This window comes from Furipterus horrens, unplaced genomic scaffold (assembly GCF_987537825.1).
Source record: "Furipterus horrens unplaced genomic scaffold, mFurHor1.1.pri manual_scaffold_7, whole genome shotgun sequence".
Taxonomy (NCBI): Eukaryota; Metazoa; Chordata; class Mammalia; order Chiroptera; family Furipteridae; genus Furipterus; species Furipterus horrens.
Window position 1 is genome coordinate 139,892,217 of NW_028327177.1, and position 14,304 is coordinate 139,906,520.

General features: G+C 61.5%; 3 protein-coding genes across 4 annotated transcripts; 2 read left to right on the forward strand and 1 right to left on the reverse strand.

The window, feature by feature from the left end:
• The first annotated feature begins 28 nt into the window (after positions 1-28).
• Positions 29-7,209, forward strand: WDR6 (WD repeat domain 6). The gene is made up of 7 exons (XM_090284701.1): positions 29-238; positions 2,946-5,427; positions 5,504-5,587; positions 5,669-5,785; positions 5,872-5,990; positions 6,065-6,669; positions 6,793-7,209. Exons 1-6 carry the CDS (start codon positions 139-141, stop codon positions 6,523-6,525), a joined length of 3,363 nt encoding a protein of 1,120 aa, XP_090140827.1. The 5' UTR covers positions 29-138; the 3' UTR covers positions 6,526-6,669; positions 6,793-7,209.
• On the reverse strand, positions 6,727-9,776 carry DALRD3 (DALR anticodon binding domain containing 3). 2 transcript variants are annotated; one of them, XM_090284703.1, is made up of 12 exons: positions 9,584-9,776; positions 9,188-9,501; positions 8,809-9,065; positions 8,643-8,722; positions 8,429-8,557; positions 8,018-8,088; positions 7,865-7,926; positions 7,673-7,755; positions 7,407-7,586; positions 7,220-7,333; positions 7,052-7,120; positions 6,727-6,957 (listed from the first exon to the last, which is right to left on the reverse strand). In XM_090284703.1, the coding sequence occupies exons 1-12, from the start codon at positions 9,746-9,748 to the stop codon at positions 6,838-6,840; spliced, it is 1,644 nt and encodes a 547-aa protein (XP_090140829.1). In that variant the 5' UTR covers positions 9,749-9,776; the 3' UTR covers positions 6,727-6,837. The 2 variants fall into 2 exon arrangements, with proteins under 2 accessions (XP_090140829.1, XP_090140828.1); XM_090284702.1 differs by having other exon boundaries at positions 6,727-7,120; positions 9,584-9,768.
• Positions 9,777-12,585: 2,809 nt separating this feature from the next.
• On the forward strand, positions 12,586-13,853 carry NDUFAF3 (NADH:ubiquinone oxidoreductase complex assembly factor 3). The gene is made up of 5 exons (XM_090284710.1): positions 12,586-12,841; positions 12,945-13,137; positions 13,232-13,298; positions 13,417-13,517; positions 13,596-13,853. The coding sequence occupies exons 1-5, from the start codon at positions 12,765-12,767 to the stop codon at positions 13,725-13,727; spliced, it is 570 nt and encodes a 189-aa protein (XP_090140836.1). The 5' UTR covers positions 12,586-12,764; the 3' UTR covers positions 13,728-13,853.
• The last annotated feature ends 451 nt before the right edge of the window (positions 13,854-14,304 follow it).

The following is a 14,304-nucleotide window of genomic DNA, read 5'->3' on the forward strand; positions in this document are numbered from 1 at the left end:
TCGGCAGCGGGCGAGCCTGGGCTCCACTACCTGTTGCTAAGGCCGCTGCACATCGCCAGCGCCGTGCGCGGGGAAGGCTCCTCTCGCGAGAGCGCGGCTCTTCTTGGCCGTGGCCGCCGCTGCTGCTTGAGGGTCGAGATGGACGCCTCGGAGGACTACGTTTGGCCGCGAGCAACCTCAGAGCTCATACTCCTCCCGGTCACGGGTCTGGAGTGCGTGGGGGAACGGCTGTTGGCGGGTGAGGTTTGGTTTGAGGCGCGCGCTAGCGGAGAAGCCGAGCTCCCGCCTGGGCGGAGCCATAGAACAAAGGGACCCCCGGAGGAGGGGACCAGCGGCGGGGGGAGGCTGGCTGGGGGTGCGCGGGAGCCCTGGCGGTGGCGGGAATGTCGCTCTGCCGGAGGCGCCCAGGAGACAGAAAAAACAAACCAAAAACCGATGTGGCTACCGAGGCGCTTCATGAAGTGCATCTAACGTGGAGAGGGCGGGCGGGACCGCGGGGAAGCACCGGGAAACGCGGTGGTTTCGGGGCCGGGGAATGGGAGGTGTGTGGCCCCTTTGATGAGTTGGACGGGGGCTTTGTCCTCTCCGGAGGAGATGGGGAGGGGAGTTTGGGGGATGACGCAGCCCCAGGCGGTGGAGGGGGTACCCTTGGAGGGGGCGGGGTCCGGAAGGCGGGGATGTGGCCTCGAAGGCAGGTGAGGCTCTTTACTGGAAAGGGGGGATGAAGAGACCTCTTGACGAGGATGGGGTTTTGGGAGACCAGGGACGAGGCCGGTGTGAGTAGACCAGTTCTCGGGGAGGCGGAGCCTGAGGCCCCTCCTGCGCGGTTGGGGTCCAGGAAATCCGATATCCGTGCCCCTCCGAGGGGAGCCGGGTTGGAAAGCACTGACCAGCGAAAGGCTGGGACTTAAGACTACAGAGCCCTGGGGAGCAGTGAGGTCTGCCTGGAAGCCACTCGTGACTGCTGCTGCAGCGCTTTAAAGGGGTCCCAAGGCAGGGTGCCGGCTGGGAGGTCTTTGAGTGAGCTGCTGCCAGCCCCAGGAGAGTCCGAGTGGGGTGGGAGGGGGGCAGGGACGCCCCAGTTCTGACCTGGTGCGGGGGCCCTGGGAGCCCAGGGTTCCTGCCGTGAGCGTCACTGAGTCTCCTGGAGGAAGGGTTAGCTAGGCAGAAACCTAACGGGCCACAGAGCGAACTGGGGGAAGAGTCGGGGTGAGTTTCGGACAGAGAGCCAGCGTGCCAGGGCCTTCTGGCCGAGCGAGTTTGTCGCTTTGACGGAAAAGGGATCGTGTGCTGCTGGAGCAGGGCTGGGGTCTGGGAGAAGAGCCTGGAGAACTGAGCAGAGGCCGGTCCATCTTAGGTCTAGATCTGATTTTCTCTCCTAAGAGCTGTGGGGAGGCCCCGCTGAAGTGTTTGAAGCAGGGACATGACTTGGGAAACAGCCTAGAAAGCTCTTCAAGTGAACTTGCTGCTTGTGACTCCAGCCTGGTCGGTTTGGACTTCATACCTGGGGCATCTGTACCTTTATTGCCGTCATTTGAGGCCACGCGGCTGTGTGTCCCTGTGGTCCCCTCAGTAGCGTTCTCTCTAGCCCATCCTTCAGGCCTTCGTTTTTTTAATTCAGCCACACCACCCAAAGCTCTTGCTGACCTCAGGGTCATCAAACTTATTTACTCTCCAGGAAAGGTCCCCACCCCTACTCCCACCTGCTGTTCCTTTGTCTAACCACTGCTCATCTTTCATTCCTCTGCCTAAATGTCATGTCCTCAAGGTGGCCTCCTCTGACGCTCACCCAGTCTTGTTAGATTAGATCAGTTTCTCAGTCTCATCACCACTGACATTTTGGATCAGATCATTCTTTGTGCGAGGGGCTGCCTGTGCACTGTAGGATGTTGAGCAGCATCCCTGGCCTCCACTCCTGGGTCCCAGCAACGCAGCTCACAGTTGTGACCATCAAAAATGTCTCCTAGAGGGAAAATTATCCCCCCTCCCAACTGAGAACCGCTGGAGTAGACTTTCCCATTTTATGTTCTTGGAGCAACCTATATAGTTCTTTCTTGGAACTTTCCAAAATTACAACATAGTTTACTTATGTGCTATTGTTTAGTGTCTGCTTAATCCATAGAGCAGGGTCTGCGCTTGTTTTATTCACTACTCCAGCATACAGTTCATTGTCTGTTTTATAATTGATGCCCCCTAAATGTTTATTGAATGTCAGAAGATTGAGATTGCAGACTAGGAATGGCAAGAGGGACTGTTACATGTTCTGGGCCAAAGTCACTGGCCCAGAAAAGTCAGTGGGGGTCAGGAGTGAGCTGTGGGCTTCCTGGTTTGGGGCTGCGGAATGAGCAGAGGGTGGTACTAGTTGTGACTAGTGGCATTGAGAGGACTTGAGAATGAGCTAGAAGAGTGGGAGGTGCCTACAGGGCAGCCAGGAGGCAGCTGAGGGCCACAGGAGGAGCCCCTGCGGTCAAAGTGTGGCTGCCGCTCCTAGTTCCCCCCATTGATATTAATGTGCTCACATCCGAAATAGAGGGAAGAAGCCCCAGGAAATCAGGAGTGGTTCTGCTGTAGCCTAAGGTGAAAAGATTGTCTTTCGGGAAAACTTCTCCCCTGTCCCCTGGGGTTACGAATTGGGAAGACCTCATGTACAGGTAGATGAGGCTAAGGATTTGGAGGCTAAAGCTGAGAGGGTTTCTATATGAAGCCTAAGTTAGGTGGGGTGAGGAGAGGGAGCTGTCAGTTCGAGGAATTCGTGGTTGGATCAGAATGTCAGCACTGAAAGTCCAGCTGGGGCTGAGACCAAGGCTTTTCCACGGTTCAAGCCTGCGGGACTGTCTGTCCTAACACATAGGCTACATGTGGAGAATCCCCCTGCTCAGACCTCTTCCTCATGGCTTATCCGAGTTCTGCGAGGGGGTCTGATGTGGTTCTTTGCCTCTGTCCAGGTGAGGGGCCGGACGTCCTGGTGTACAGCTTGGATTTTGCTGGGCATCTGCGGATGATGAAGCGACTGCAGAACCTGCTTGGCCACTATCTTATCCATGGGTTCCGGGTGCGACCTGAACCCAACGGAGACCTTGATTTGGAGGCCATGGTAGCCGTGTTTGGGAGCAAGGGACTCCGAATTGTGAAAATTGGCTGGGGACAGGGCCGCTTCCGGGAGCTCTGGCGCTCTGGCCTGTGGAGCATGTCTGATTGGATCTGGGATGCACGTTGGCTCGAGGGGAACATGGCCTTGGCCCTGGGCCACAACTCGGTGGTGCTGTACGACCCTGTGATCGGGTGCGTCCTGCAGGACGTACCCTGCACAGACAGGTGCACCCTCTCCTCAGCCTGTTTAATCGGAGACACCTGGAAGGAGCTGACCATAGTGGCAGGTGCCGTTTCCAACCAGCTCCTGGTCTGGTACCCAGCAGCTGCTTTAATGGACGGTAAGCCCGTGGCCCCCGACCGACGGGTCAGTGGGCACGTGGGTGTAATCTTCAGCATGTCGTACCTGGAAAGCAAGGGCCTGTTGGCCACGGCTTCAGAGGACCGAAGTGTTCGCATCTGGAAAGTGGGCGACCTGCGGGTGCCTGGGGGTCGGGTGCAGAATATTGGGCACTGCTTTGGGCACAGCGCCCGTGTGTGGCAGGTCAAGCTGCTAGAGAATTACCTGATTAGTGCAGGAGAGGACTGTGTCTGCTTGGTATGGAGCCACGAAGGTGAGATCCTCCAGGCGTTCCGTGGCCACCAGGGCCGTGGGATCCGAGCCGTAGCTGCCCATGAGAGGCAGGCCTGGGTGGTCACTGGAGGCGACGACTCAGGCATCCGGCTATGGCACCTGAAAGGACGTGGGCACCCAGGCTCAGGGGTCTCAGCTCTCTGCTTCAAGTCCCATAGCAGGCCAGGTGCCCTCAAGGCTGTGACATTGGCTGGCTCGTGGCGAGTACTGGCAGTGACCGATACAGGGGCCCTGTACCTCTATGACCTTGAGGTCAAGTGCTGGGATCAACTGCTGGAGGACAAGCGCTTCCAGTCCTACTGCCTTCTGGAGGCAGCCCCTGGTCCTGAGGGCTTCGGGCTCTGTGCCATGGCCAGTGGGGACGGTCGTGTCAAGGTCGTTCCCATCAACACTCCAACTGTAGCCGTGGATCTGACCCTGTTCCAAGGGAAGGTACACAGCGTGAGCTGGGCCCTGCGTGGCTTCGAGGAGCTCCTATTGTTGGCATCCGGCCCCGGGGGCGTGGTGGCTTGTATGGAGATCACAGCCGCACCCTCTGGCAAGGCCATCTTTGTCAAGGAACGATGCCGGTACCTGCTGCCTCCGAGCAAGCAGAGATGGCACACGTGCAGTGCCTTCCTACCCCCGGGTGACTTCCTGGTGTGTGGGGACCGGCGGGGCTCTGTGCTGCTGTTCCCCTCCAGACCGGCTCTGCTCAAGGATCTTGGGGCTGGAAGCAAGGCTGGGGCAGGGGCTGGGGCACTGGGAGCAGATAGTGACGAGGGGGACGGGGAGACGGCCTTGGCTAAGTGGGGCCCTGTCTCTGTCCTTCCTTCTCTGCATGGGAAGCAAGGTGTGACCTCGGTCACCTGTCATGGTGGCTACGTGTACACCACAGGGCGTGATGGTGCCTACTACCAGCTCTTTGTGCAAGGCAACCAGCTGAAGCCGGTCCTAAGGCAGAAGTCTTGTCGAGGCATGAACTGGGTGGCTGGGCTCCGCATGGTGGCTGACGGGAACATGGTCATCCTGGGTTTCCATGCCAACGAGTTTGTGGTGTGGAGCCCCCGGTCACACGAGAAGCTGCACATCGTCAACTGTGGTGGAGGGCATCGCTCCTGGGCCTTCTCTGATACCGAGGCAGCTCTGGCCTTTGCCTACCTGAAGGACGGGGATGTCCTGTTGTACCGGGCTCTGGGTGGCTGCACCCGGCCCCACGTGATTCTCCGGGAGAGCCTGCATGGCCGGGAGATCACATGTGTAAAGCGTGTAGGCACCATCACCCTGGGGCCTGAATTTGAGGTGCCCAGCTTCATGCAGCCTGACCACCTGGAGCCGGGCAGCGAGGGGCCCAGCCTGATCGACATTGTGATCACGTGCAGCGAGGACACAACCATCTGTGTCCTGGCGCTCCCCACGGCCACGGGCTCCGCCCACGCGCTCACAGCTGTTTGTAACCATATCTCCTCGGTGCGCGCAGTGGCTGCGTGGGGCGCTGGCCCCCCAGGTGGCCCTGGGGACCCTCGGCCAGGCCTGACGGCTCGTGTGGTGTCTGCGGGAGGCCGGGCTGAGATGCACTGCTTCAGCGTCACGGTCACCCTGGACCCCAGCACCCCAAGTGGCCTCGTCTGCCACGTGATGCACCTTTCATCTCACCGGCTAGATGAGTACTGGGACCGGCAGCGCCATCGGCACCGGATGGTCAAGGTGGATCCAGAGACCAGGTGACGTGCACTGCCCGGTGGGCGCGTGGCGTGGCGTGACGCAGGGCTGTGCTGGACGGCCGTGTTCTCTCTGCAGGTACATGTGCCTGGCCATCTGTGAGCTCGACACGCCTGGCCATGGCCCCCTCGTGGCTGCAGCCTGCAGTGATGGGGCAGTGAGGTAGGAGCATGGGGGACGGGGAGACAGACTGCAGGGTGGCCCAGGGTGGGTTCTGAGCTGGGCCACCCCCTGTGCCTGCAGGCTCTTCCTTCTGCAGGACTCCGGGCGGCAGCTGCAGCTCCTGGCCGAAACCTTCCACCACCAGCGGTGCGTCCTCAAGGTCCACTCCTTCACACACAAGGAGCCCAGCCAGCGGCGGTGAGAGGGGCTGCGTGATGGTCCATGGGGGGCCCCGTTGCTTTCCATCCCCCTGACTGAGCCAGCTGTCTTTCCCTGGCTCCCAGGAGACTGTTCCTGTGCAGTGCAGCCACCGACGGCAGCCTGGCCTTCTGGGATCTCACCACCGTGCTGGATCCCGGCTCCACTGCCCTGGAGCCGCCAGCAGACCCTGGGCTTCCCCACCGTGAGTAGCTAGGGTGCCACCGCGGCTGTCCCTCCCCACCTCCCGCTGGGCCCTGACAAGTCTTCTTCCTCCAGGGCTGGGTAACCCTTGCCTGACCCTCCAGGCTCACAGCTGCGGCGTCAACAGCCTGCACACGTTGCCCACGCGTGAGGGCCATCTCGTGGCAAGTGGCAGTGAGGATGGCTCCCTGCATGTCTTTGTGCTTGTCGTGGAGGGGCCAGAGCTGGAAGAGGCTGTGGGGGGTGCCGAGGTGGCTCCCCAGCTGCGGATACTAGAGGAATACTCTGTCCCTTGTGCACATGCTGCCCATGTGACAGGCCTCCACATCCTGAGCCCGAGCCTCATGGTCTCAGCCTCCATCGATCAACGGCTGACCTTCTGGCGTCTGGGGCATGGTGAGCCCACCTTCATAAACAGTACAGTGTACCATGTACCAGACGTGGCCGACATGGACTGCTGGCCTGTGAGCCCTGAGTTTGGTCACCGCTGTGCTCTTGGGGGCCAGGGACTCGAGGTTTACAACTGGTATGACTGAGGTGTCCCGCGGTGGCCGGCACGTTGGGCATGGGGCCTGCTCGCAGACGGGGGAACAGGAGTGACTGTCTGTGCCCGTGCCCAGCGTGCCTCGAGGGGAGGAGGCGGCGGCCGCGGGCTCCTGACTTCAGAGCAGGCGCTGGAGGTGAGTAAGGCGCTGCCTGGGCAGACCAGGAGGACGCCCCAGTCTCCACAACAGAACAAAGCTTTGTAACAATTTATTTTGGCTCCAGACCTCTCAACAAAACCTGTTTTTTTTTTTAAACAGTTGATGACTTTGTGAACATTCCCAGATATCGGAACCTCTGTGGCCTTAGATGTAGCTCAGCGGAGGGAGACCCAGCAGGGCTAGGCCCGTGTGGAGCACTTCACGCACGGCCCGCAGGAGCTGCAGACGCGCAAACATTTGACCAAACAGGTGTGGTCGAGGCTCCTGGAGGAGAGAAGGGGCCTGCAGGTCTCGTCCTCTGCTTCCTTTCCCCTGCACCCCCACAGCCCCACACGCTGCCCTGTTGCTGTGTGCTTACCGTTAGGATGTGTACGCGATTATAGTATGAGCTGAAGTCCATGCTCAGCTGCACCAGGAACTTGCACACCTAGAGACAGAGACTGAGTCACTGGCCTGTCTCTTTGCTCTTGTGCCCCAGACCAGAATAAAGAGTGTGCGGTGTCCGCCCTGGCCTTCCCTGCCTCACCGTCTCTGTGTGCGCAGTGACGGGCAGCCCCGGGGCCGTGTGGTCCAGGGCTGCCGTCTGGCTCAGTACGTCTGGGAACGGGAGGACGCTGTTGAAGAGCAGCAACCACTCACCCTGCGGGGAGAAGGCTGCTGAGAGGGCAAGTCCGAGCGTCCTGCGGGCGTCAGCTGCTGGGAGGGGCACTCACCTCTTCACACAGCAGTGAGAAGTCCAGACTGCTCACAGGTGGGAAAGTGGGGTACAGACCTTGTTCCATGTTGCGCTTGTAACCCTCAAAGAGTGTGGCAAGACGGGCACAGTTGTACATGACAAAGGTGCCACTCTTGGTGCCCTTGGTGGACATGCTGTCAGCCAGGGCCACGAGGAGCTGAAGAAGGGCACAGCTGCAGAGGGACGACAGCCACCATACAGCCTGTCTCCCCAGTCCCAGTCCTGTGGCGCGCCCAGGCTCACCTGACTCTGCGGGGCCTTGCTGAGCATCTCAAACTTGATGGCTGCCACAGAGAGAACCCTGAAGGTGTCTGTCCAGGCTGGGTCTGAGGGAGCAAAGGTCAGTCAGTCTCCGCAGGCAGGGAACCAGGGGCAGGGGTGCACATGGCCTGCCGCTGCCGCGGCCCCAGAGCACAGCCAGTCCCCCGGGCCCACCTTGTGCCAGGTCCCTGCTGTGCTTCAATGCCGAGGCCTTGCACACCTGGGCGTGCCGGAGCCTGCATTTTGGAAAAGAGAGAGGAGGGCCAGTGGGCAGAGTCCCCACCGCCACTGCCCTGGCTTAGCGGCCTTCCTACCGGCCTCACTTACTCGTAGTACTCGGGGGCAGTCAGGGTGCCGGGCGCACCGGCCACCTTCACGGGGCCGCACACCAGGTGCTTCTGTCGGGAAGAGCAGGGGCTCAGCCAGCTGGTGACAACCTCCAGCAGTAAAACCCTCCAGGAACTGAAGTCTGGTGGCTGGACTCCCCCAGCCTGTTACCTCCAGGCTTAGGGCCTCCTCTCAAGCCAGCCTCTCAGGACACCCACTCCTCAAAGTTCCCCGGCTGTGCCTCCAGGCCCCACCTCCCAGGACTCCACCTGCCACTTGTTCCCATTCATCAAGCCTAATGTCTCCCTCAAGGCCAGGCGTCCCCTTCTGAACCAGTCCGCTTGCAGGCCCTTGGATGGGTTTTCAAGGTCCCTGCAGTTGGTAGGGGGAGCGCCACCGTCACTGAGCCACCTGTCTGAGAGGAGCGTGGGCGTCCAACTTCCACCAAAGAAGGTCCAACTTCTGTTGCTGGAACTCCTCCTCATAGCTCACCACGTGTACCACCAGGCAGCTGTCTGCACCTGCGTCTGGGGCTGCAGCCTATAAGGGGGAGGGACAGTCACTGGCGCGACACAGGACACCTCAGTTTGCCAGAGGCCCACGGGGTGGGAAGCCAGTCACTAACCAGGCCTAGGGAGCCATCGGCAGGCCAGTGCTGCACAGCTGCCTGCAGCTCAGCCAGCTCGGAGAGCAGCTCCTCAGTCACTGCATTGGGAACACAGGCACTGGGGCTAGCCGGGACTACGGGGGTCCCCGTCTGCTTTCGGGCCCTGCTAGGCTCCAGGTCCTACCCAGACAGTTGTCCAGGTTGGGGTCATAGCCAGCTGTGCGTCCCCATCCTTCCACCAGCTCCTTCAAGCACACACTGCCCAGGACGCCGGGGGGCCGGGCCCCCCTGCCACCCGCAGAGGCGAACTCGGCCCGTGCGCGGCTCCGCAGGGCTTCTGTCGAGGCTGGCTCCGAGGCGGAGGGCCAGTCCACTCGCAGCTGCTGCAGGAAGGTCGACATGTGCGGATCCCGCACAGCGGGCACTAGGCTCACACTTACCCTGCAAAGAGTGAGGGCAACCGCTTTAGCCTGAGCGCCTTGTACGGCTCACCCCTGCCTCCCACCCGCAGCGGCCAGTCCCCAAGTGCCGAGCCTTCTCTCTAGTCTCACGCGCCGGCTCACCCGCGAACGTGCAAAGCTCGAGCCAGGTGATCGGCCACGAGCACAGCCCGAAGCTGGCACAGGCGGAGCGCGCAGGGAGCGGCACGCAGCGACGGGCAGTGCAGGAGGACGCGCGGACCTCGGGCGGCGGGCGCGGCGGGCGCGGCGGGCGCGGCGGGCGCGGCATAGGCAGCCACGGCGCCGAGCACGCGCTCGAAGACAGCAGACCGCTGCAGTTGGAGCGCCAGGCCCGCGGGGGTTGGCTCGCATCGCAACACCGGGGCCACGCCGGGGCCCTGCAGACCGACCACAGCATGGAGCACTCGCTCCGGCACCTGCAGGGAAGCAGGCCGGTGAACGGGCCGCGGTGCTCCCCGCTCCCCCTGGCCGCACGTCCCCTTCCCGGCCAGCTCCCACCTGTCCGTCCCCGAAGCGCGCCTGTAGCGCGCGCCGCGGTGCCAGGAAGTCTCGGGCACGCAGGTGGCGGGCGCGCGTCTCCTTGAACCACACGGGGCCGCCAACTCCCACGGCCGCGTTGAGGGCCCCCAGCGTCTCCTCCACCCCAAGGCGCCCCGTCGCCATAGCGACCGGAACCGGAAGCAAAAAAATGTTGGGAGGCCGAACTTCCGGAAAGAGCGACTGACCGGGCGGGGATCGGATCCCCAACTGGGCAGGTGCACCAGAGAGGAACCGTGGCGACCGCTTCCGACCGACGGCCCTACCGTGGTCCACATGCCCTGCTTGGCCCGGGTCCGAAAACTCGGGGTTCTCCTGGGCTTAGGGTTCTTTCGCCGTCACCCGCGTTAGCAACCAGGAGAAGGATCCTGGCGACCTGGCGGGGTCTCTTTCCTCGTCGAAGTCTTACATCTCTGTATTTGTGATAACGTTTTATTTCCCTCATTTTGCGCATGAACGAAACGTTGAAATTTCCAAATGAATTGTCACTGGAACAGGGCAACTTACGTTAATGCCACCCTCACGACCTCAGGCTATTTGGAAGCATTTTCTCCTTTGAGATATATATGGGTCTTTTATTCCCGATAAACGCCCACTGGTAGAATGAACGGTTTTCTCCTCTTGATTCTTGGAGTTAGAACCGTCATGATGGCTTCCAGAATTACCATTTTCATATTTATTTATTTAAAATAATATATATTTTTATTTTTAAATATTTTATTTATTTTTAGAGAGATGGAAAGGGAGGAGAAAGAGAGGGAGGGTAAACATTGGCCAGCAACGCAGGAGGCATGGACCCCGCGACTCTTCGTTTAGCAGGCGGGCGCTCAATCCACTGAGCACAGCGGAAGCATTCTCTTTAAACCTGGTGTGCACTTTAACAGGGATCCATCTTCCCGCTTCCTGGTTTAGGCTCAGCTGAAGCACCCTGATCCTCTGCCAGACAGAAAGCTCTTTCTTATCCCATGCTGGCACCCGAATGTTTCCACTTCAATGTAACTTACTTAAATCCCCTTTTCCTCTTTAATGAAATTGAAACGGAAGCAGCACAGAGCGCTGGGAAAACCGTGATCTCTGCCCTGGAACAGCGCGAGTGCCCAGATCTCAAGAGGGAACCCTAGGGGCAGAAGTTTGGCAAGGCTCCTCTCTCGGCCAGGGCTCCAAGGACCTCCTGGGAGGCACCCGAAGAGCGCTGAGCGGCCGCGACATTCCCGATAGCTTCTTGAGTGCCTACTCAACGGGAATCATCCTATCGTCCCAAGGAACTTCACCTGTTGCAGGCGTGCGCCTCCAGGACAGCCGTTATCAGGGTTGGCTGGAGGACCAGCTGGGGATTTCAGCTACACTCGGTACTTGAAGACAGTTGGGGTGGTTTTTCCCCAGGAAGTGAAGGGCTATCTTTAGCGAGCTGTGGCCTAGGGCGGCCCCGTGGGACTCACCGCCACTGCAGCCCTATCCGGAGGCCTTGAGTCTGCCCTCTCTCCCTCACAAATGCTACCTCGGGCTCCAGAGATGGCCATCGCCCAGACTGTCCGACGTCTACGCCCCCGTCACTTCTAGCCTGAGGGTGCACCTGAGGGACGGAGACCAGACGATCTAATGAAATACATCTGGGTTCAGAGGCTCGCCCACCCCGTCTGGACCAGGACGCTGCTCAGGCAGGAGAGCAGGGAACGAAATCCAAGCGCAGCTGGAATGCTCTGGAGACAACAGCTGCTTTTGGGATTCCGTTGCCCGCTGTCCAGCCGTGGGGGTGGGGGTGGGGTCCCTTGCCTTGGGGCCAGAAGAGAACCCCTTCATTTCCAGTCTCAGGAGGCGGACCTAGGAGTAGACGGTGAAACCGAGTCTTGTGGGAATGAGCTGCTCACCTGGGCCCCAAAACAATAGGAGGGGCGGTGGGGGCCTCCCCTGGGACCGCGTCCCGTTCTGAATTACATCCGCGGGATAGAATTAGTCCTGTTGATCTCATGCAGCCAGAGCCACTGGTGAGGTGACAGTGTCGGGGCGGGCTTCGGGATCCTTCAAGAAGGAAGCGCTCCCGTGGGGCCGGGGAGGAAGTAAACCCGCGCGCCCGCCTCTGGGACACCCCCGCACCCGGAGCCCTTTGTCCGGTGACTCTACCAGCGCCCGGAGCTCTAGGGGCCCAAATGGGCTCGCACGGCGGCGACAAAAGCCCCAAGAATCCATTGAGACCGTCCTCGTCTGTATCGACTCTGCCTCCCACCCGCCCAGCCCCACGGAGAGCAGACGCGGTAACGTTCTCCTGAAGCCACGACACGGTCGGGTGCGCGGAGATGCCCGAACCCCGCGCGGGCGCCGGCAACTCTCGCGCCAGTAGGCCCTCTGATTCAGCTCCAGTCGGGAGCGGGGGTGTTCTCGGGCCGTGAGCAGCGTGAGCGTAGACAGAGTGCTGCTCCAGCCGCTAATTCAGCGTCTGGTCCGGTTCGGTCCTGGAGCTGCCGTCTGCACATCCACAACTGCCCTATCAAAGCACCCCCTTCCGCTTGCTCTGGACGCAGACTGGAGCCATTTTAAAGAGAAAACACCCGGCCACGCCCCCTCGCGCTCCCGAGGAGCCAATCCACGCGAGGCCACGCCCCGCGGGACGCGCGGCGGCGACGCCAACGGTCGCGCGGCTGACGGTTGGGAAGGGGCGTGATACCTAGGAGAGCAGGGAAACCTGAGCCGCGTGCCCCGCCCTCGCCACCTGACACCCCACAACCAGAGTTAGGGGCTCGGAGACTGGCGCCAGGCCCTGGCCAGGTGTGCGGGACTCGGCCAGGTGCGCGGCTGCCCCGCCCCTGGCCCAGGAACCCTTCGCGATGGCTGAGAGCCGGGAGCCAGGCCGTGGCTGGGACCCAGGCAGCGTCTTGAGGCCGGCCCCGCCACCAGGTGGCTGGCTCCCCCAGGACTATCTGCGGAGGACCGGGGGGGTGGTGGTGAGGGGGCGGCGCAGGTGCAGACACCACCAGAGCCGCGCCGCGGGACGCGGCCTCCTTGGAACAGGTGGCACTGGCCGGCTCCCTAGCTCTCCCGTGCTGGGCCGGCCGAGCTGCGCTGTGCCCTCCGGGCCGCAGGGGACGCTGTGTCCTCGCCGACCTGGGCTCCGCACGATCCCGCTGACCCTGCGAACCGGTTCGCCATGGCCGCCGCGTTCGTGCTTCGAGGCCTGTACCGAGCGCGACCCGAACTCCGTCGTCCGCTCGCGGAGCTGCTGTGGTGAGTCCGGCCCCGGCGTCCCTGTCCGCGTCTCCCACCCCGCCGACCACCGCGGCTCTGCACCTCCAGCCCCCACCCAGCCCCTGACCGTGCCCCTCCACAGGGCTCCACGGCGTGGGCACCGCCTCACGCCCGCCGACGATGAGCTGTACCAGCGGACGAGCATCTCGGTGCTGCAGCGCGAGACCCCGCACGCCCTGTACATCGACAGCTATAGCAGCCGCGGCTTCATGGTCAACGGCAACCGCGTGTTCGGGCCCTGCGCGCTCCTCCCGCGCTCCGTGCTGCAGTGGAACGTGAGCTCGCCGAGCGCCAGGGCCCCGCCGCGGAGCAGGGCTCTGGGGAAGCTGTGTGGGTTTGTCGTCTTTAACCCGCCTCCTCCCCACACAGGTAGGATCCCACCAGGACATCACGGAGGAAAGCTTCTCTCTCTTCTGGATGCTGGAGCCCCGAATAGGTATTGGAGGAGGGAAGGGCGGAGGTGCTCCGAGGCCCCCAGAGCCACCCCACCCCCCAGCCTGTCAGCAGACGTGGCTGTGGACTAGCCGTGCCCCTCCCCCTCCCCCACCCCCCAGAGATCGTTGTGGTAGGCACTGGAGAGCGGACTGAGCGGCTGCAGCCCCCCGTGCTGCAGGCCATGAGGCAGCGGGGCATCGCTATGGAAGTGCAGGACACGGTCAGTCCCGGGATCGGGGACGCGGAGGGGAGCCCAGGCCTCGCCCTGGCTCGGCTGATGCTGGCTTTCTCTTTGCAGCCCAATGCTTGTGCCACTTTCAACTTCCTGTGTCATGAAGGCCGAGTGGTGGGAGCTGCTCTCATCCCCCCACGTGGAGGGACTGTGCTCACATCTCCGGCCAGAGCTGCAGAGGGAGGTGCCGGGAACTGACCTCTGTCCAGCAGGGCCCTGGTGCTTTATGCGGAGCGCAGGGGCGCCCAGCGCTTTCCCAGCATCTCCCCTGTGCACTGTCATGCTTGTGTTGCTTGCCAGCGAATTAATAATTTAATCCGCTTCTCCCATTTTGTGCTGCATCACAGGCCGGTGCCTGCTGGCTCAGGGGTCTCTTGGCTGGGGATGTGAAGAAACCAATGGGCCCGCTTTTCGTCTGGACTCCACGGGCCATCAGAGGCCAGGAGGTGGTTACATACACCCGTCCCCAGCTGCAGATTTGTCTACTTGTTCACATGCAGACTTGAGGCGCTCTTCCTTCTCCACAAGGTTCTTTAGAAATTCTAGTTAAAGAACATGTATGGGGGTCTCAGGCTGGTCCCAAGTGCCCAAGCTTTGGGCTAGGAGGCGGCCCTGTCCAAAGCCCCATGGACCTGACCCCTCCTAAGCAGCCAGTCTGCTTACAGACTCTGAGATTAAACCTTTGACCCCTGGAAGCTCTAGCTGATCAGGGCTGGCTTGTGAGCTGCCTCAGGAGGAACCTTTTATCTTTTAAAGATTTTTATTTATGTAGTTA